General features: G+C 38.5%; 1 protein-coding gene and 1 long non-coding RNA gene across 6 annotated transcripts; one reads left to right on the plus strand and one right to left on the minus strand.

The window, feature by feature from the left end:
* Positions 1-1,336: 1,336 nt before the first annotated feature.
* Positions 1,337-3,176, plus strand: LOC141630634 (uncharacterized). 4 transcript variants are annotated; one of them, XR_012537532.1, is made up of 7 exons: positions 1,337-1,436; positions 1,892-1,969; positions 2,069-2,101; positions 2,213-2,290; positions 2,439-2,510; positions 2,783-2,869; positions 2,961-3,176. It is a non-coding gene; the product is annotated as an uncharacterized LOC141630634 (long non-coding RNA). The 4 variants fall into 4 exon arrangements; XR_012537530.1 differs by lacking the exon at positions 1,337-1,436 and adding an exon at positions 1,512-1,612; XR_012537529.1 differs by lacking the exon at positions 1,337-1,436 and adding an exon at positions 1,534-1,799.
* A 5,712-nt stretch (positions 3,177-8,888) lies between these two features.
* LOC141643116 (receptor-like cytoplasmic kinase 176) lies at positions 8,889-11,472 on the minus strand. 2 transcript variants are annotated; one of them, XM_074452149.1, is made up of 6 exons: positions 11,188-11,472; positions 10,444-10,724; positions 9,948-10,083; positions 9,693-9,835; positions 9,478-9,601; positions 8,889-9,369 (listed from the first exon to the last, which is right to left on the minus strand). In XM_074452149.1, the coding sequence occupies exons 1-6, from the start codon at positions 11,258-11,260 to the stop codon at positions 9,053-9,055; spliced, it is 1,074 nt and encodes a 357-aa protein (XP_074308250.1). In that variant the 5' UTR covers positions 11,261-11,472; the 3' UTR covers positions 8,889-9,052. The 2 variants fall into 2 exon arrangements, with proteins under 2 accessions (XP_074308250.1, XP_074308249.1); XM_074452148.1 differs by having other exon boundaries at positions 10,333-10,724.
* Positions 11,473-22,350: the final 10,878 nt, after the last annotated feature.

Raw genomic sequence — 22,350 nt, forward strand, 5'->3', positions numbered from 1 at the left:
AGTGTAGATGTGTGTCACTGTTTAAATGTTGAATGAAGAGAGGTATTTATAGTTGTAGGGAATTAGGGTTTTAGAATATTCTGGAAGGTGTGAAACCCTAAATGACTTGACGAACAAGTATGAGGCTAGGGTTTGGGAGTGGCTCGGCCTCTAGGGTTTCGGCCGGCCCCTAGGGCTTCCTTCGGTCCATTTCGGCCTCCATAGGCCACAACAAATCGAGATAGAATTTTAGTTGAAACCCTAGGTTGCATGACGACATAAATATCGTGTTACAAACCAATAGTACATCCAACTTAAATTCTAATTAAATAATTCCAATTATATAAATACTCTCTTATTTTTATAAAACATTAAAAATATATTTTCCAAAAATTAACGCATCATTTTTGTCTAACAGTGAAGTTATGGCTATGAGGTCATAACTTCACTAACCTTTAAATCAAACAAAGTAAAACTATTACCAAATGACGACCTATACTATCTAATCTTCAATAGATCTTCAGTAAACGAATTTGTCTCTTCACAAGTCTCTCATCTTGAGTCTCGTGGTTGTTATTTGATCTTGATCTTGAATATTATGATCAAATGTCTTTGAAGTTGTACCTCCTTGGTCCAAATTTCAAGCTTGCGTCATTGTAATTGTTCCTTTCTAAATTAAGACTTGAGCACACAATTACACGCATATGTTTATAATATTAAGTCCACATACAAATCATTACTGTCATTATCAAAACAACTAATTAGGAATAAAGGTCCAACAACAACCCACATAATCACAGCCCGTGGTGTGGGCTCGGGCGACTCCCTCGCCAACCTGGCTCGCTTCCAGTCAGGCCCGACCCAAATCCAACTCTACTTACCGGAGACGAAATAACTTCACAAAAAACATCGCCTAAACACAATTGGCGATTTGGCGCTCTTTACTAGGTTATTGAAATGTAAGAGCATCCGCAAAGGTGGGATTTTACCTCCCCATTTGCCTTCACTCTCTTCAAATGGACCTCCTCATTGTTGCACCAAACTCCTCAAATGTTGGGGTTCCTCTACTTTTAGAGGAGGTTCCCAAAAGAAAAAGTAAGGCAAATTGATGTCCTTTTGGGGAGGTTCCCATATTTTGTATGTAAATTTATGTTGTTGAGGAACCTCATTATTGCAAAGATGTAGTTATGAAATGGGGGTAAATAAAAATGTTAGTGGAAAATGAGGTGGACAAATGAGAAAATGAGAGAAAATATGGGGCACCTCACCTTTGCGGATGCTCTAAGGGAACATTAATGACACTCAAAAAATAGAATGTAAAATATTATCTGAGAATCTGAGTAACTAAGCTGACGAATTTTAATTTTTATAGAAAGCATAAAATTATAACTGACGATAGTCCAGCACACGGTAGTTGTTCGCAGGCAGAGATTGCTGTGGAGGACTTCAACAGCCAGGTAAACCCTTAGAATAATACGTAGAATATTCTCAAACATTTAGTTAATGTTTTCGAATATTCTTTTAAGTTGTACTTTGTTACATTGTTACTTCATCCCGGTCCCGGCCCCTTCACAAATGATAATATTAGAACTATTAGTATCATAGAGTACAACAAAACAAGAAAACAATCCAAGTAATACTTTCATACTAGTTCCCCTCATTAATAATTTTTGACCCCGTAAATTAAAAATTATAGCTGCATTGAAATTCTATGATGGCTGTACTCGTATCCTTATTTTGCTTGTACTTTATCGTAACCTAATGGCGTGTTTTCCATTTTTCTTTAGTAATCAATTATTATTGAAAATATATTGTAAAAAGTGAGTATTAAGTTGTACTCCACTGTGTCAGGATTTGTTGCTATTTTCAACAGTTTGGTATTTTGAAAGCAATACTTTGATGTTTCCTGCAGAGGGCCGAGACTGCACTTGGATCATCTCAGAAAGTTACCAATGATCTTTACAACTTTAAAGAGTTGTTTGACATAATCGTGAGTTGATCATAATACTTTTTGTTCCGTCGTGTTTCTCTAGTTTTTGGATCTACATTTATTGTTGGTCTTAATCATTTTTTGGCCCTATTCTAACAGGAGAAGAAGGTAGAGGAGTTGGACATAAATACGGTATAGGTTCTTTCAAATGACCTTAGAGGAACAATAACTGATTTTACAATTTCTTAGAGTTGCATTCTTACCCTCTGCAGTTGTGTTATTTTACTGACTCTTATTTAACAGTCTTTTTCACTTGAGGGTGTCGACTACTTGCACTAATTTGTCGAGGGAAAGTCTCCCCAAGTCCCTCATTTTGCCCAGGTATTATGAGTTACTCAATTTAGTAGTGTGTGGCACTGTAGCTTATTGTTGTTTCGTTACCCTTTGACTAATAAACTACTTATCGTCTCGTCTATTGTGAAAGAGTCATTGTGGGCTCTCACTTTAACTCCTTGCTCTCTCAAACCAGGTTCCCGATGCAGGTGAAGTTGGGAATGTTAACGGTGAGCGTAACGACTTGGCAGAGAAGGTTCGCAAATTGGTGAGTGCATCCGTCGTATATGTTTATAAATTATTTTTTGATTTTTCTTTTTGTTCAGGCACGTTTTTGCATCTACATTTATTGGGTGGTCTTAATCATTTTTTTTGGGCCTATTCCAAGTTTCCAACAGGAGGAGAAGGTAAAGGAGGTTGACATAAAAACGGTATAGGTTCTTTAGAGTGACCTTTGAGGAACAATTTTACAGATTATTAGAGTCGCATTCTTATCCTCTGCAGTTATATGTTATTTTACCGACTCTTTATGTTTGACAGACTCTTTCACTTCTGGCTGTCGACTATTTGCACAAATTTGTGAATGGAAAGTCTCCCAAAGAACCTGATGTCTCTCACCTTGCCCAGGTATGAGTTACACTTATATGGGGATATCATGGCTTTCAATTAGTTACCCTCTTGTTTCTTGCTCTTACAGCTGTGTTTACCCATCTCTCAGGAATTATACAAGCTCAGATGCTCTGGGAACTAGCTACTCTAGTCTTTAAGGATTTGAAGAATGCTTCCTTGCTTGGTTTTAAGTTTTTAATAATGCCTCAAATTTCTCATTCTTTATGAATCATAAGTTTTTAACCAGACTATTTACGTTTAGTAAATGTAAATAATTATACTAAATATTGCTTTTCTAATATTAAATTCTAATTGGATTATTTTCATTCTTTACACGGTACCTGAATTGTGAGCCTATTTTAGAGATATTTCTCTGACCCAAATCAGAATCAAAATAGATAACAAATAACTAATACACGTCAAAAAATAAATTAATAACAATTCATCGGAACAGAAGGAGTATAACTTATACGAAATGTAATCATCATAAACTAAAGACACACATAGCTTTGTCCTTGTTTTCGCTTAAGAAAGATCTTCTACCACCGTTACAGTCACTTTCCACGACAATGCATTTGACTCCGGCATCCCGAGCTCCTTGCAAACATGTAAACACCGCTACCGTTTCCGCAAGCATAGGAGCCAATACATCACTTTGTGGGATCACCACGCTCCACTCGATCCCGTCTATCACCATTGTCAAAAACCGCTTTATTACGACATTCTCATATTGCCTAAAAACCTGTCATAAACATCACTGACCTGCTAAAACCCCAACTCTGGTAGTAACTCCAAGCCCAACCCTTCTCATACCCCTTCTACCCACCCACAATCCCTTACCACATGAAGACAAGTCTCCATGCGGTTGTAGCATCTAGGACAGGCGTATCCAAGCCGCAATATTCTCTTCCTTAGCAATCACTTTGTTACAAAACTGCCAGAAAAAAAAAAAAAAAAAAAAAAAAAAAAAAAAAAAAAAAAAAAAAAAAACACTTATATGGGTAGCTTCTGTGTCTTCCACACCTTACTCTATTTTACATAAAAATTGTAAAATTCTATTGAAAAATCCAAGAAATTAAGATCAGTAGATCCCATATTTAAATCTCTCTTTCTGAGTTGATCATCAACCGAAGGAAAAGAAGGCCGAAAAAAAAAATGCTCTTTTTCAAACCAAATATCCAAAAATTTCCATTTACATTGGATAAGCTATTTACAAACTATACTTGTCATTTTTGTTACAACAAATGTCATAGGATGCACCGAGCATATAACCCTCACCTCAACCACTAGAAAACTCTGAAGCGTAACATTCCTACGAACTACACACTGGTGCTATAGATGGTGTCACGTCCTTACCAATGTCCCGTTTATTTCCACCCATATTACTGCTGTCTTGGATGAAAACGTGAGAAGCAGAGAAGAGGAATGAATACTTGTTATTCATGACTAGGTTTTGCATTTACATATATACAATAAACTACCTCCTAAGATCTCCCTAAGCATAGCAACTAAATTATTTTATACAAGATTATAGTAACCTAATATATACTCCATATCATATCTAAGATACACGATATTATATGATACGGTTTCCATACTCCCCCTCAAGTTGGAACTCCGGGTAAACCGAGACCCAACTTGCCTTGCAAATAGTCGAATGCTTCACCTCCTAAAGCCTTAGTGAATAAATCCGCTACTTGCTCTTTACTCCGAACATGCGTCATCACAATCGTCTTTTCAACTAGATGTTGCCTAACAAAATGGCAATCTATCTCAATGTGTTTCGTCCTATCGTGAAACACCGGGTTCTTTGCTATATGAATGGCCGCCTGGTTGTCACAACATAACTCCATTGGTTTTGTGTGAAACACTCCCAAAGAACTCAAGAAAGATTTGATCCAAATTAATTCACTTGTTGCACTTCCCATTGCTCTGTATTCAGCTTCCGCTGTTGATTTCGAGACTGTCGCCTGCCTCTTAGCTCTCCACGAAACTGGCGACGAACCAAGTGATACAAAGTATCCACTTAATGATCGTCTGGTTATCGGACATCGACCATAATCAGAATCGCAATATCCCTTCAATTCCAAATTCGAATCTCTTCCAAGAGTAATGCCTTTGCTCGGGTTCATCTTTATGTATCGTACTACCCTTAACGCAGCATCCCAGTGATCTTTTCGCGGTTCGCTAACAAAACGTGATAGCATATGGACTGAATATACCAAGTCGGGTCTTGTGATGGTTAGGTAAACTAACCTCCCAACTAACCTTCTATACTTCATGGGGTCTTTCAACAAATCACCATTAGCTAACTCAAGTTGATGGTGCTGTAGCATAGGCGTGTGGACTGGTTTTGCTCCATTCATACCCGTCTCTTCGATGATGCCTAAAGCGTACTTTCTTTGATTTAGAAATAGTCCCTTCATGCCATGTGCCACTTCGATGCCCAAGAAATATTTTAGACGACCTAAATCTTTGATTCCAAAGTGCTTGTCGAGGCTGCCCTTAAATTTTCGACTCTCACCATTGTTATTACTAACAATTATCATGTCGTCGACGTACACTAATATCCCAATGAAAACCTTTCCGCTATTATAAGTGAATAAAGAGTAGTCAGCTAAGGATTGAACGAAACCATACCTCACTAAGAATGTTGTGAGCTTTGCAAACCAATTTCGAGATGCTTGTTTAAGGCCATAGATTGATTTCAATAGCTTGCAAACTCGATTCTCCCCCTTTCGTTCAAACCCTTGCGGAATTTTCATATACACCTCCTCTTCTAAATCTCCATGTAAAAACGCGTTGTTGACATCAAGTTGCTCAATACTCCACTGTTTGGCGAGGGCGACGGCAAGTAAGCAGCGGACTGACGTCATTTTCGCCACCGGGGCATAAGTTTCATGATAATCGATCCCTTCTACTTGAGTAAAACCTTGAGCAACCAAACGCGCTTTGTACCTTTCAATCGAACCATCCGCCTTGTATTTCACCTTGTATACCCACTTACACCCGATGGGTTTCTTTCCATTAGGCAGCGGTACCACTTTCCAAGTCCCATTCCTTTCTAAAGCTTCAATTTCATTGTTCATGGCCTCCCTCCATTTCGCATTACCTGCTGCTTCGTGGTAATAAATGGGTTCCTTTACTTCATCAATTTTGGTTAGAAAGGTTTTATGGGAAATTGAGAAACAATTGGTGTCGATATAATTAACTAAAGGATAATGCGTACCTGATTTCTTAGACTTTGATTGATCGAAGTGAGCATGAACGATGGGTTTCACAATTCTCGTCGACTTACAAACATAGTCTTTTCTCCAAGACGGCTCTCTTCGTTCCCTTGCTCCTCGACCAAGACGTTCAGCTTCATCATTGTTGCCACTGATTTCATTGGTTTCACCATTCCCTTCTAAGTTATCAACCTCATCCTCTTCATTTGGAGCCCCTCTTTCCCTTTCATCTTGTTCTGGTGGCTCGACATCTTGTTCAATGGGTATTTCGATGTTCTCGAAATTTTCCGAATCATCCTCAACATATTCGAAATGGTCACTGTTTGTGGATTTTGTTTTGTGTGGCTCATTTGGAATATAATAAGGATACACATGTTCGAAAAAATTGACATCAAGGCTGACAAACACTTCTTTTGTATCTAAATCATAGACTTTCCATCCCTTTTTTCGATTTGGATACCCAAGAAATAAACACCGTTTTCCCCGTTCCTTAAACTTGTCTCGAGGCTTATCTTTGTTGTGTGCATAACATAGACATCCAAGGACTTTAAGATTGGTTAAGACGGGTTTCTTATTGTATAAAATCTCATATGGGGTTTTATTTTTGAGCAAAGGGGTTGGTGTTCGATTGATTAAATATGCAGCCGTCAAGACACACTCCCCCCAAAACTCAATAGGTAAATGACTAGCAAATCGCAAAGCTCTAGCCTTCTCTAAAATGTGACGATGTTTCCTTTCAACTCTCCCATTTTGTTGTGGGGTATCAACATTGCTAGTTTGGAAAATGATACCATTATCCTCATAAAAATACTTCATTTCTCCGGATAAAAGCTCACTACCGTTATCACTCTGAATAATTTTGACGACCTTGTTAAATTGAGTCTTTGTCATATTACAAAAAGCTCTCATATATCGACTAGCCTCACTTTTCTCCTTCATTAAGTAAAGCCACACACTACGACTATGGTCATCAACAATGGTCAGAAAATAGTGAGCGCGAGATAAACTAGCAACAGGATATTTTCCCCAAATGTCAACATGTATTAAACCAAAAAGTTCGTCACAACGCTTATTATTCGTGCTAAAAGAACTACGGGTTTGTTTAGCCCTACAACATGAATCACAAACTTGGCTAGAATTCCAATTCAAATTGCAATTAATTAAAGCGGAAAAATGTAGCGATTTACTCCGAGACGGATGTCCAAGTCGCTTGTGCCAAAGTTCCCCTTCCTTCGACACGCACACCTTCCCAGCCACTTCCATTGTGCTCGACTTGAACGTGTAAACCCCATCGTGATGCTCTCCTCTACCAATCTCCGTCCTCGAAACCCGATCCTGCATTAAACAATAGTCAGAAAAGAATGTTATGACACAATTATTTTCACAAATTAATTGTTGTACCGATATTAAATCGCATGTTAAATTCGGTACAAACAACACATCCTTTAACAGAAATTTGTCATTCAACCAAACTTCTCCATGTTCTTTCGCCATAATTCGTCGACCATCCGGCAGCCCAACATTAGATTCTTCACCAATCCAAATGTTTTTGAGACAATCTCGTCTCCCTGTCATGTGGTGCGAAGCACCACTATCAATTAACCAATCTCGAGTTATTTTCGCGTGCATACCTGTCAATTTTTCACTACCTTCCGGACTAGCATTGAGTAAAACGCGAAGCCTCTCGTACTCTTCATTGGTGAAGGTGTAAGTCTTCGTTTCTGCCTCCTTTGATCCTGCCGAATTGCCCACTGCATTTGCTTGGTGGTTTTCGTGCTGTCCTCTGCCGCGTCCTCTGCCGCGACCTCTGCTATGTCCTCTGCTATATCCCCCACGCCTGCCTCGTCCTCTTTCTCTTGCTTTCACAACCTCATAGCCATGTTTATCATAGCAATTCTCTTCCGTGTGGTAATATTTTCCACAATGATTGCACAGTGGGGGTTCGTTTTCTTCTTCTCCTTCATCTTTCAATTGATTCCCTTTCCATTTTGATGCACCATACGACCTGATTGCCATGGCGGCTTCGTTAGTTTCCTCCTTTATTTTTGTCATGCTCGAGTGTCTCTCTTCACGCAGTACCAGTGCGTATGCACGAGGTAGAGTTGTGATGGGGTCTTCCATCAATAAATTGCTGCGCACATGACCATATAAATTGTTATCGAGGCCCATCAGAAATTGATGTACCTTCTCTTCCTCCTTTTCTTTTGCGATTACAGTAGCAGCGCCGCAGGTACAGGATGGGATTTTGCTGTAGTTTGCGAGCTCGTCCCATATGGTCTTGAGTTTCGTGTAATACTCAACAACCGTCAATCTCCCTTGCTTGCACTCTTGTAATTCGCCTTTCAATTGGTGCACCCTCGGTGCATTCCCAGCAGAATAACGATCCTTTAATTCCGCCCAAACTTCAGCAACCGTGGACTCGAATGCAATGCTCGGATGTAACTTTGGACTGATTACATTCCGCAACCATGCTTTCAACATAGCATTGCAAGACCTCCATGCTACAGCCTCGATGTCCTCCTCATCAGTGGTTATAGGTTTCTTAACCTTTCCCTCGATAAAACTCAATTTATTTTTCGCATCTAACCCATTCTTAACAGCGGCGGCCCATAGGTCATAATTATCGCCATTAAATTCGATTTGGGTTAGAGATAAATTTGGGTTGTCTGATGGATGAAGGAACAGAGGTGAATTTGATGGAATGTGTTTGGGTTTGTTATTTTCTCCAGGCATTGTGTTGTCGTTCTGTTTGTTTTTTTTTTTTTTTTTTTTGTGTTGAACCAAGCTCTGATACCATGAAAACGTGAGAAGCAGAGAAGAGGAATGAATACTTGTTATTCATGACTAGGTTTTGCATTTACATATATACAATAAACTACCTCCTAAGATCTCCCTAAGCATAGCAACTAAATTATTTTATACAAGATTATAGTAACCTAATATATACTCCATATCATATCTAAGATACACGATATTATATGATACGGTTTCCATATTGGAGTTGCTCGAGTATCAAGACCACCTCGTCCATGTTTGGCCGGAACCTAGGGTCTATTGATAGGCATTGTACAGCAAGGTTGGCTATAATCTTTGCTGACCTTGATGAGTACTGCCCTTGAATTGTTGAGTCCATTATCCTACTTACTTTCTCCCTCCTTAGGTGAGGCCTTGCCCACTCTACTAGATCTTGCTCTTTCCTGGTCCGGTTTGGGTCGAGCACACGCCTTCCCGTCATTATTTCGAGGAGAACGACTCCATACCCGTAAACATCATTCTTGGTGGTGAGATGACCTACATGATTTGAATTCCGAGTCAAGTACAGGCAAGTTCCAGAACCATAATTAAATTCAACTTTAGTTAGCAATGCTTAATAAAACTCGGTTAAAAGCAGAATCTCACCAGTGGAAAGATATTCAGGAGCTGCATATCCATGGGTACCCATGACTCTAGTAGAGACATAGCTATTGTCATCAAATGGCCCATCTTTCGCCAGCCCAAAATCAGAAAGCTTCGCGTCAAAATCCTATATAACACAAACTATTAAACGAAATCCAGGATAAGAAATTGAAGAGCTGTTGAAAACATGAAACTTAAAACACTGGAGCTTGACTTACTGAATCAAGGAGTATGTTTGAGGGCTTAAAATCTCGGTAAATGACTTTAATTGCAGGGCTGTGAAGGAAAGCAAGCCCCTTTGCAGCACCAAGAGCAATCTTCATTCGAAGACTCCATGATAGTGGCTCGGAATGAGAAGATCCTGTTTTGTACACCATTTTAAGTTAGATACTCCTACATACATATTTACATATTTCAAATGGAAGATCCTCAATGTGAAGTGTATGGAAATGATGGATGCCTAATAAACTCACTCTTGAATAGATGATTCTCCAAGCTACCGCGTGGCATGAACTCGTATATTAAGAGGCGATGTTCTTCTTCTAAGCAATATCCAATGAGGTTTACGAGATTATGATGTCGTAGTTGGCCCAAGTAGTTGATTTCAGTCTGTAGTTCAAAACAACCACAAAAGAGATTATGATGTATGCATCAGCGTAACCGAAATCTGAAATTATTAACAAAGGGTGAAGATTTTGATCAAGACTAAAAGGTTTTGGTTGGGCCATAAGTTGTTTAGTTTTGGAGAAAAATGCATTCATGCTAAACAAAAAAATTAAATACTACCATTGAATATATATATATATACTTGATCACTTGTGAAGCTGTGTTTAGGCATATGTTAGTCAACAACATTACCCTAACATAAACCAGAGTGTTTCCACATGATTGGCATGAGATGTTGATAATGGTATGTTGATAATTGTATCTGGATCGAACAATGAAATGATGATGATAAAAGATACTGACCAACCATTCTTTATGACCTTGAAATCCTTCTGGATTAAGTCTCTTGACAGCAACTACCATTCCAGTGCCGGGCTTAGCCGGAGCCAAAGACTGGTGATCAATCCAGCCCTTGTAGACACTACCAAACCCACCTTCACCTACCACACTACCAGGCCGGAAATCCCGAGTTGCAATACTAAGATCATTGTAGGAAAAGTTGTTCAAATTTGAGGACTCCAAAATCTCACCCTCCGATCTTATATTTTTCAGTCTTTCAGATTTAGCTTGGCTGCTGATACCGCCTTTAGTTGACAATAAATCAAATTTGAACTATCAGGAATTGAAGCTAATAAATAGCATGAACAAACTAAACTATGTTATGTTATGTATAATTAGATGAAAAGGATGCATAATTGAATTCGGAAAGCGGAAAGAAACACACCGACAGTAAAATTATACTCTTTAAAAATCAATTGGGGCGATAAACAGATCGTATTCCTCCATCTAATACAGAATCCAAGTTAAAATGATTGATGGACGAATTAAACGAACTAGTAACAAATTAAATGAATGATGGCAGACGGTCAAGCTTGTGACCTCTCGCAACTCTCTTTCCTTTTTAAGATTAAATTAAAATTAAAATTAGACAAGAAGCAATCAAAAGTTGTGGAATTTAAGTAGCAAACTCTTTACTCTTGTTGTTTTATACTTGTATTTATGTTAAGATCTCATAATCGGGATTTGGGGGTAACGAGTGCTACTTACTTGGATTATGGAGAGAAATGAGAGAAGTGTCATGAGCTTTAATTTTGGCATTCCAAGAGAAACAGCAACCCATGAAATCCAAACTAAAAAAAAAAAAAAAGCTTCAATTTTGTTATCTTAAAGAAACACTACTGTTGCTGTTGATCATCAACAGGTCTTTTTTCCCTCAAAGAAGACAAGTATGAATGATGGAAGTTATACTGTTATAGGAAAATAGCAAATAAAAAAAATGTGGTTAAAAAGGCAATCATTCAATCGAGTTGGTGGCTGAAGAGGTGATGGCTTGATTATAAAAGCATGGATAAGTAAAACACTAAATAGTCCTGTCCCTACCCTTCTAAGAGTTCTAACCAATCGCATCCAATTTTCTGAAATTGATTAAAATGAATTAAGTATGAATATTATTATGACAATAATAACGACTTATCAATTGCTGGGTTGTTAACACGATTCCAAGTTTCCAATTCATAAAGAGAAAGGTGACGGTGTGTGTATTTCACTCCCACCCGATAGGAAACGATTATAAACCAATGACTTATTGTTCCTATTTACCGATTTGTTTTAGTGAAACTTTCTTGGATTTGTAAGGTGCTTCACTTCGTACTCATGAGGCGTGGGTCAAACACAGATGTGTTTGACATGGTCGTTTTAACATGTATAAATGCCAACACATTTTTGTTAATTTCACTTCGTCTATTAACTGAGAACATTTTTATTTTTAGTTAAGTTATAAGGATGAATTTATTTCGTTACAAAGTAGGCTATAAAAACTCCGCCTGTGAGTGTTTTCGGGCATTCACTGCCGGTCCCAAGCCCGGATAAAGGAGGAGGGTTGCGGTAGGTCTGTGGCAGCCAGCATAAAAACTTAGTCACATTTTATGGACATGAATCGGAATTTGAACATCGTTGGGGCATCTCCTCAGAAGCGACGCGCTGCACTTCTTAGACTCGGGTGTAGTGAAAAGTATGTGAGAGTTGCTAGGTCGTCGCCCGGAAGCGACGCGCCATCTTTACATCTGAGAGTGGTGTCAAATAGGCAAGGGTGCGCTACATCTTCTAGACCCGGGTGTAGTGAAAAATATGCAAGGGTTGTTAGGCCGTCGCCTAAAAGCGGCGCCCCACCTCGAAGTATGGATGTGGTGTCAAATAGGTTTGGATCTAGGAAGCATGGTCAAGAGCGGGTAAAGAAATCAGGACATGATTTTAGGAAGGGCAGTAGGTTACGTTTTGGTACTTGGAATGTTGGCTCTTTGACAGGGAGATTAGCTGAGGTAAGGGAGGTTATGAAAAGGAGGAGAGTGCATATAATGTGTCTACAAGAGACAAAGTGGGTCGGAGATAAAGCAAGGGTGATAGCGCCTTGGGGTTATAAGCTTTGGTACACGGGTAAGACAAAAGTCGTAATGGAGTGGGTATTGTCATTGATAAAAATTACATTGATGATGTGGTAGAAGTATCGAGAAAGAGTGATAGGATTATGAGCATTAAGCTTGTAGTCGGGGATGAGGTGGTGACTGTTATAAGTGCTTACGCACCTCAAGTAGGTTTGGATGCTTTTTTTCGACGAGCCTTCTGGGAAGATTTGGAAGAGGTTGTAGAACGAGTCCCTATTGGAGAGAAATTGATCATTGGTAGTGACCTCAATGGGCATGTGGGTACTAGTCGAGTTGGCTTCGAGAACATTCATGGGGGTTTTGGGTTCGGGGAGAGAAATGAAGCAGGAAGTGACATATTAGATTTTGCTTTGGCATATGACTTGGGTGTAATGAACACTTGGTTCGAGAAAAGACATTCTCATTTGGTGACTTATCGAAGTGGAGGTAATGCTAGTCAAATTGACTTCCTTTTGGTAAGGAACGTGTGGAGGAAAGAGTACACCGATTGCAAGGTCATACCCGGGAAAAGTGCCGCAACAAAACATAGACTAGTGGTTCTTGATTTTCGGGGTAAGAGAAACTTGAGGAAGAGAAAGATAATCGGTGAGGCACGGATCAAGTGGTGGAAGCTACAAGGGGGAAACCAACAAGCGTTTTTGGATAAGGTTGGAAGTAGCGATATTTGGTCGGATTGCGAGGAGAAAGATATTGATGCAACGTGGGATAAATTGGAGCATGTTGTAAAGGATTTGGCGAGGGAGGTGTTAGGGGAATCGAAAGGGAATAGACCATCAAGTAAGGACACATCTTGGTGGAACGATGTGGCGAGACAAGCGATAAAGACTAAACGTGAATCCTAGAAGGTTCTGGGGAAATGCATGAGTGATAAGAACTTTGAAAAGTACAAGGAAGCTAGACGAACCGCTAAAAAGGCCATACGGGATGCGAGGGCAAAAGTTAACCGAGAAGTGTATGCCAGGTTGGACACGAGAGAAGGAGAGAAGGATATCTATAAACTGGCTCGCATAAGAGACCGAATGACGAGAGATATTGGGAGAGTTAGGTGTGTGAAAGATATGGACGACAAGGTTCTAGTTCAGGATAACGAAATAAAGGCTAGATGGAGTTCTTACTTTGATAATTTATTCAATGGACATCAGGAACAAGGTTTTGGGGATGTAGAGGTAACACCAAGCATGGTTAATCGGGAATTTGTGCGTAGAATACAAAAGAGTGAAGTTAGAAAGGCGTTAAGGAAGATGGGGTCAAAGAAAGCAGAGGGACCGGATGGTATACCCATAGAAGTTTGGAGGTGCTTCGGGGAGAAAGGGATCGAATGGGTAACCATGCTCTTCAACAAGATTTGGAGGAGCAACAAGATGCCATCGGCTTGGAGGAGAAGCACTCTTGTCCCTTTGTACAAGAACAAAGGTGATGTTCAAGAGTGTTCCAATTATCGGGGAATTAAATTTATGAGTCATACGATGAAGTTATGGGAGCGGGTAATCGAGCAAAGGCTTAGACGATGTGTAGACATCTCGGATAACCAATTTGGATTTATGCCCGGGAGATCGACTATGGATGCGATTTTTATCATGAGACAGTTGATGGAATACCATCGGGACAAGAAGAAGGACTTACATATGGTTTTATTGACTTGGAAAAGGCATATGATAGGGTACCAAGACAAATACTTTGGTGGGCTTTGGCGAGAAAGGGGGTGTCGCGAAAATATATTAACCTCATAAAGGACATGTATGTGTTGGTAATGTGTCCTCGACAATAGTGCGATCACATGATTTAATATCATAATTAAATCTCATACTAAGAATACGTGAGGGATGATTCTTTATATAGTCGACTGACCGTCATTAATCGGTAATGATTGGCTAACTAGAGTTTGACATTACTGTCGTGTGACGGTGGTGGTCAGTTGATCCCTTTAGGTCACACCTATAGGATGAGGCCCAAATAGATATTTAATTAATTGTATGTGATACAGATTAATTCATTCCTTAATTATGAGAGTGCAATTTTACGTCTTATTGTAATGTGATTAAATAAGATTTAATTTAGTAATTAAGTGTTAAATTACTAAATTAGTTGAGGTATTATATAAGTTTTGAGGTAGAGGTAATTAGTTATTAAAGTTACAAGAAGTTGTAATGTTAACCAACTAGTAATTATGGGACCCATTATATGTTGATATAATGGTAGTATACTACTCAAAAAGTGGAGTGTATATTATATTATTAATTGTAATATTTAAGTGTTAAATGATTACATTAATAATTAATTATGTAAGATAGCTAAACATATGACTTATAAGCATTTGTGGAACAAATGACAAAAGGCAAAAATGGACCAAAATGGGTCCAATATTTCGGCCAAATGGAAGAGCAAAAGATGCTCTTTTGTCTTTGTTGGTTTTTGATTAAAGCATGATAGTGACACTACATACTAGCTTTAAACATACTTATTCTTACACTACTCTACCTATACTTTACAAATGAGTAAAAATAAAATGGAAAAGATTCTCCCATATGCTACACCAACCGGTTTTGGTGCTCTTTAAATGAGCACTTGTTGCTCATTTTTAGATGCTCTAGTTTTTACTTCTTTTGCCTAAATTCTTCCTCACATGCAAAGTAACAAAACTCTCTAAAAATACTAATACACTCAATATATTACTAGAAGTAGTAATACTAGAAATATTAGTATTATTAAGGTTATATTTCTACTACATATCTAGTTAATATTAGTAGAAATTTTTGGGATTAATCTTGGGTGCAACTTATTGGAGTGTCTTCTATACTTGGAGTCTTAGGAGGATCATCCATCACATTAAGCTCAAGAACAAGTGAAGGAAGGTGACATTACTTGTGCCCATATTTTTGAACCAACTAGCAATGTAAGGGACATTGTTTTTCTTATAAATCTTTCATTTTGTTATGCATGCACTAGATCTAAAGAACAAATAATAGGTATATGAACCTAACAAGTGGTATCAGAGCATAAGGATGTTTCATTTAGTTAATTAGTTCACTATTAGAGGAGTCTAATAATAGGTATATGAACCTAACAAGTGGTATCAGAGCATAAGGATGTTGCATGCATAATCGGTTATTGTTTTTCCGAGTTAAAAGGTTAACATATAAAACTAAAAATTTGTGATTTATAAGTATAAGCCACGAAATCACCATGCATGTTATATATTATGGTCCTAAAATGTATTTAGGTCATTTTTATGATTTATGGAAATTTATTGCTCATTTTAATGATTTTTGGTCATTTTATTACATTTTTATGACTAAAATGGGAATTCAAATGCTAAAAATAGTTAAACTAAGTTTCTGACCTTGAAAATTTTATATGACATTACATGCATATTTTACAAGTTGTGTGTAAAAAGTCGAGTTAATTTGATTAATATTGCATGATTTATGATTTTTATGAGATAAAAATGGATTAAAAGAGGTAAAATGGTTAAAAATAGCTAAATCTCGAATTAAGCCATGATATTTTAATATGATGTCACATTCATAATTTAAAGAGAGTATGTAAATTTATATATTAAAAGATCTCTTTTAGCATTATTTATGGATTTTTAGAGTAAAAATGGCATAAATAGTGACTATTTTAGCAAAATTAGCTAAAACGTATTGCATGGCTTGAGAAAATTATTTTAAGTTGAATTAATATCCACTAATAATATCTAAGATTGTAAAAATTATTGGAGTAATTTTTGGATGCTTTAAATATTTTATGAGATAAAACCGATAAAATGCAACTATATTTTCTCAAACATTAATTCGAAAATTTTAACCATGATTTTTGACATTATGAGTGTCATGGAATTATTCCAGAATGTTAAAAAATTTAAAATTCATTTATTGAAATTTTTATAATTTAATTTGGATTTATTTCATATAAATAATGATTTTAGGGTAAAAAATGAGCATAAAATTAAATCAAGTTGAATTATTGTCAAAAATTATGCGATGACTAATTTTTGAGTCCTAAAAGGTGTTAGGATAATTAACTTGAGCTTAGATGTGATTTAAGTGTTAATTAGTGATTTTAAAAGGTTATTATCACGCATTTCCATAAAACCGGGTTCTATGTACGACATAAGTTAAATAGGGCGATTTGGCACATTATTGTAGACACCTCGTTTCTGCACCTCCCGCAAACCACCCGGTGATGATTGGGCCGCATGTTTGATTCGCGGAACGATTTGTGACAGTTCGTAAGATTATCGTCAAGTGATTGCTCAAATATTAATGTCGACCTCTTAGTTGTCATCTACGTCCTGATACGGTCGTTTTGGCAGTAATTAGAGTACATTCGGAGTCCGGGCCAAAAACCGTCTCCATTTTTCGATAAGCTGTTAAATCCGAGTCGGAATGTTCGGAATGTTAGGATATTTCTATTCCATATTTCACAAATTCTATCTTTTGGCAAATAATATCCCGTAATATTCATGTTAGATAGATATTAAAGATAATCGAATTATTTCCGTCCTACCATAACTCAAACGCGGAAATCTTTCTTCAGCAGGAGGAAACCTCCTGGGAATAGACGCAGCAGGTGCTGCGCCTCTTCCAAGGGACGCAGTGGCTGCTGCGCCTCTTCCCAGGCCCTTCTTTGCATGTTTTACGTATCTTTTTCATATCTTTCCGAGATTCACTTCCAAAGAGTCTCCGAAACCCTAATTCCTCCGTGTGATTAGTATAAATAGGAGCCTTCGTTCCTCATATTTCTCACGCGAGTGTCCGTCCTTCTCTTCTCCCTTTGCATTCTAGACTTTGTTCTTACTAATTGGCGCCTACGTGCTTGGACTTCCGACCACGTAAGCTCGGATCTTTCCGGGTACCAGCCTCTCCGTTGCATGACCGACCAATTTGACCAACTACACCAATAATCAATCTAATCAACTTAATCAATCAATCAATCGTTTTCCTCTTACGAGGGCACTCTCTTTGCATTCGCGTCTAGCATTCACTAGTCGATATCTTAGTCCTTCTCGTTTCGTCAACATGTAAGTCTGAGGGTGTAAATCTCTCTTTTATTTATTGTACTTTTACTTATCGTATCACTCATGTAAGGTTTATGTCGAAAACATCTATTAAAACCGATTTCTAAAACCGTCTTTAAAGAAACCTTTTTTGCGGATTTCCAGTAGACAGACGTCGAGAAAAGACGCAGCAACTGCTGCGCCTCTTCGGAGGAGCGCAGTTCCTGCTGCGCCTCTTCGTGAGGCTGCCGCAGTTCCTGCTTCTTTTCTTCTTCCTCGTCCTCTGTAATTCGTTTCTTTTTATTCGTTATTTGTTCGTCCGTTAATTCTTTGATATAATCGTCACTGATAATTCACATGTATATTGTATCACATAATTCATCGTTCATTAACATATATAATTCATCATTGTTCCGACTTAAATCCCAAATAATCAATGTTTGCGGGTTTTTCGTCATTAAATTCAAACCCGGATTTTAGAGATTCAATTCGTCCATATTGAGTTTCTGGAATTCGCCATTGATATAGTTTTCATCTGCTTATTCGCATATTCGTTGCATAATCCGTCGTATTTAGCCTAACTGATTTATTTCAATAGAGGACTCATTAATGTTTTCAACATTATCTCATGTAAATAATCCGTTTGTATCCGTCTCATCCATGTTTATCGTTTTCATGACCATCATTCACATGTAATTAATATATTAATCACTTCCATCCGAGTCAAATAATCTAATCAACCCTTAAATTAACCAATTAACATTAACGATTTGCAGTTCCGGCTTCACAGCCAGAACTCACCCTTGGAACAGACGCAAAGAATCGCTGCGCCTCTTCCAGGGCGCGATCTCTGCTTTGTTCAGATGATTTCTGTCCCTGAACTCCGTTTCTGCCTTGACCTAGTTTAATTAGTCTACAATTAATTAACTATTATTCGTAATATCACACTAATTCCTGTTCGTTAGTTTATTTTATTCTTTTATTCCTTTTTCTCAAATTATCCGTTTTAAAAGTATTTTCGACATAAATCGCCTGTCCCAATGTAATTATTGTAATCTTCATTATTGTAATTTTCATAATTATCGTATTTCTTTTATCGCTTGTATGTCTCACATGTAAATGAGCATTAAATCCTACTTTGACCCAATTGTATGCTAAATTACGTGTTAACCGACTTAGTATTAATTCTCACATGCTAGGATTAAAACTTGGATGTTGCATTGCATGCATTATAGCCGACGATATATCAAGTACGAATAACTTCCCTAATCATTAGTAGAGGCCGCTATCGAGGCGGGCGGGATTAGGTGTTCGATCAAAAGAGCTTCCTAATACGTATTCTCACCCCTTACTCCAGATCTTCGTGAGCACCCGTGTTCATTGGCATCCACGAGAGTCATTCTAGACATAGAATGCTAAGGGTAACGATTGCTTAGTGTTCATGTCACTACTTTGTGTCTTGACATGACACGAGGTATTCGAACGGTTCCAATTTCCCATAAAAATTGGTGGCGACTCCTTACAAAATGCAAACGCTTGTTTTTCGACCTTCACCAAAGCGCCCCGTGGGCGGCCCGTTGTCCCACGTTTGGCGACTCACTGGGATAATACACTTACGTGTAGCAAGGGTGAAACTTGAACAAGGTTAGGGAATAGTTTGTGCAAGACAATTGTCGGTTTTCATAACTCGGTCTTCTTAGATCGTTTAATTCGGCCTTCCTAGGCCCAACCCAATCCATTCGACCAATCGTCCCGTCTAAACGGTCCTAATTCTTATTTGGGCCTAAGGATGGATAGCGATTGACGTCATCCATACCATGATGCTTACTCTTGTTTGTATCAAGGGCCTTCACTACTTGAGGAAATGGACTAGGAATCGGCCTTACTCTTGTTTGGCACGAGCCTCTCCACAGACTTCGGGTTTGATTGTTCGGTATGGCAACCCACCCTTTAAACCAAAACCCTTTTAAATGCACTCAGCATCCCGTTATAATGCTTGTATAATGTTTGTATCATATGTGATCACCATTTTCTAAACGAAACCATGACGATTTTTTTAAAATTAAAACCCCCTTTTAAAACGTAAATATTTTCGAGAAAAGGCAAAACAAAGTCCAAACTCTGTCCGTATGTCGAGTCAAACTTCGGGCCTAAAACCCATTTCAAAATCCGTGCAAAAAAAAAACAAAAAAAAAACCCAAAAAAAAAACAAAAAAAAAACCCAAAAAAAAAAACGAAAAAAAAAACGTCAAAAAACAAAAAAAAAGAGTCCGAAAAAAAAAAAAAAAAAAAAAAAAAACATGTTTTAATCAAAAGATTTTCAAATCATGTAAATGTAAATATGTAAATTCAATCGGGCTAAGTTAGAGTAAAAGTTCAAACCGACTATATCCTAGTCGGAACTTCGTCGAGTCATGAACCCGTCTTCCTTTACATTTTGGGTCTTTTCAACGTTCAAGTCAAGTCCTAAGGCGTCACGCCATTATTTTGGACGCCCTACCCCAATTCAGTTAGGATCTAATCATTTTCGACACATCGAGTCACACGTTTTGAGGCTCAACACACGAGTCTCAATGGGCCTCGTATTTGAGTCTAAACTACAATAGTCTTCTTAATACCTATAAGCAAACCTCGAGTCCAGAATCAACACGTGTCATCAATCCCGTCAATAACGTCAATCACATAAACATCACTCTGTCAAAGTCAACACTCGAGTCTAAAGGTCAAGGTCAAACACCGTGAATTCAAACACGAGAAGTCGCTCACGACATTTCACGAGTTCACAAGTCAAGTCTAGATGTGTCATCTTATCCCTTCCTTTGTTTGTTGCCTTAGTATGCGTGATCCCATGTCGAACCGAGTGTAATGCGCGAGTAGGAATCCAGCAAGTCCTGTCAATCAACAAAGTCACGAAGCAGATCAAGCCACAATCACCATGTCTCTTCAAGACATTTATGCCATGGTCCTACGAGTTCAAGCTACAGTGGAAAATTTGAGCATTCGCGTCCTCACCCTTGAAAATGGAATGGTGAAAAAAGACACGCCAACTAGGGAAACCTCTAGTCTAGGTCGTCCAAAGTTTAACCATCGTCCTAGAAAGCCGAAAACAGCTGAAAAGAAACCTGGGAGGCATCAAAGGGTGCTTACCGATTTAGGCATGTCTTATGCCGATGCTTTGAAGAGACTTTCTGCCCAAGGCATGTTACATCCAATAGGGCCGACTCCGGATCCACCTTTGGAGAAACAAATGAACCTCTGGAAGGGCAACAAATATTGCCTATATCACCAAGGTAGAGGCCATGATATTGAAGAGTGTTTTCTCTTGAAACACACCATTGAAGATATGATCGAAGAGGGCAAGCTTCCTAAGCCACCTCCCGCCAAGAAATCCAAGAAGATCGACCCTCTTGGGTCTAATATCATCAAACATGATGAAGAATCATTCCTGGATTGCCATCATCTCCTCGATCCTCGTGACGACGGAGAGATCAACGTGCTTGAAGACAACAATATCCAAAATGGAATGCTCATGCTTTCCATGGCCTTGGACAACAAATTCTCCAAAATAGAGGAAGTTATTGATAGCCTAAGCTCTCGGCTTTTCAACATAGAAAACCAGTTCGCCGAAATGGGTAAGAAGCTTGATGCCCAACCTCTCAAAATGAAAAGTGTCCAGACAAACCCCCAATTTGACAGTCTTAAGGAGAAAGTAACTAGTGAACGATCTATTCCTAACAACCCTCCAAGGTCATTTACAAAGGCTTCCGAAAATAAGGGCACACCTCCTAGGAAATTTACCGACATTGGTATTAAATACGCCGATGCCTTTCAAAGACTCATGGAACGACGAATGTTGAAGCCCATTGGACCTACTCCTGAACCCGAAAGGAAATCCAAATTTTGGGATGAGAATGTATACTGCAAATATCATAGAGGCAAAGGGCATGATACAGAGAAATGTTACAAATTAAAACATGTCATTCAGGATATGATCGAAAGCGGGAGGTTGTCCCTCTCAACCTTTAACCCACAAGGTAGCTTGGACAATCCTCATGGATATACCACTTATCAAGAAACTCTTCTTGACTGTTATCCTTCCAATGTTCCCAATGATGAGGACGAGGTGCTCAAATGGGTGAATGCTCAAAGCCGGATGTCGAAGCCCGTTGCTGGAAGAGAAAATGTTCAAGCGTGGGCCGATGATTACGAGTCTAGTTCTAGGATCGAGTCAAAGTCCGAGTCCGAGTCCGAGTTTTAGGCTTTCTATCTCATATTTGTTCTAGTAACTTTCTTTGTGTCCATTTCCGTTTCTAGTGACAACCTGGGGGCTGTCCCACGAATCACATGTCTTCTCGAGTCTATGTTAAGTACATTTATTATCCATTTCAATAAAAGCACACTTTTCAACCCACATATTCTATCATATCTCTTCCTCTACCCTTTTCCTGTGACAACAAGAATCGATTTAAGACATTTTAAAACAAACAACCACACGTTCCAAATCGTTGTGAGTGCACTTAGATGATGTTCCATTCCAAGTTATAGAGGACCTCAAACTCCGTGTTCTTTCTTTACCTATTCCATGTCTGGCAATAGAAACCACAATATAACCCTAGTCTAGGACGAGCATATCTCAAAAGATTCTAGGACGAATCCAGACCGTCTCCCTTGTTAACGACCCATGACGGAAGGCAAGCCCATTCCCCACAATAAAAAACCCGTGTTACTAAAAAACCAACCCATTTCACACCAAAGGTGCTAGTCTGACCC

This window comes from Silene latifolia, chromosome 2 (genome assembly GCF_048544455.1).
Source record: "Silene latifolia isolate original U9 population chromosome 2, ASM4854445v1, whole genome shotgun sequence".
NCBI classification, from domain to species: domain Eukaryota; kingdom Viridiplantae; phylum Streptophyta; class Magnoliopsida; order Caryophyllales; family Caryophyllaceae; genus Silene; species Silene latifolia.

What these genes read in the sequence shown, in the direction of transcription:
- LOC141643116 (XM_074452148.1), bottom strand. Translation starts at nt 11,260, where the DNA reads ATGGGTTGCTGTTTCTCTTGGAATGCCAAAATTAAAGCTCATGACACT. An exon ending in ACACTCTGGTTTATGTTAGG is followed by an intron (nt 10,084 to 10,332) that starts GTAATGTTGTTG and finishes TTTGAACTACAG; the next exon opens with ACTGAAATCAACTACTTGGG. An exon ending in GGAGAATCATCTATTCAAGA is followed by an intron (nt 9,836 to 9,947) that starts GTGAGTTTATTA and finishes TGTACAAAACAG; the next exon opens with GATCTTCTCATTCCGAGCCA.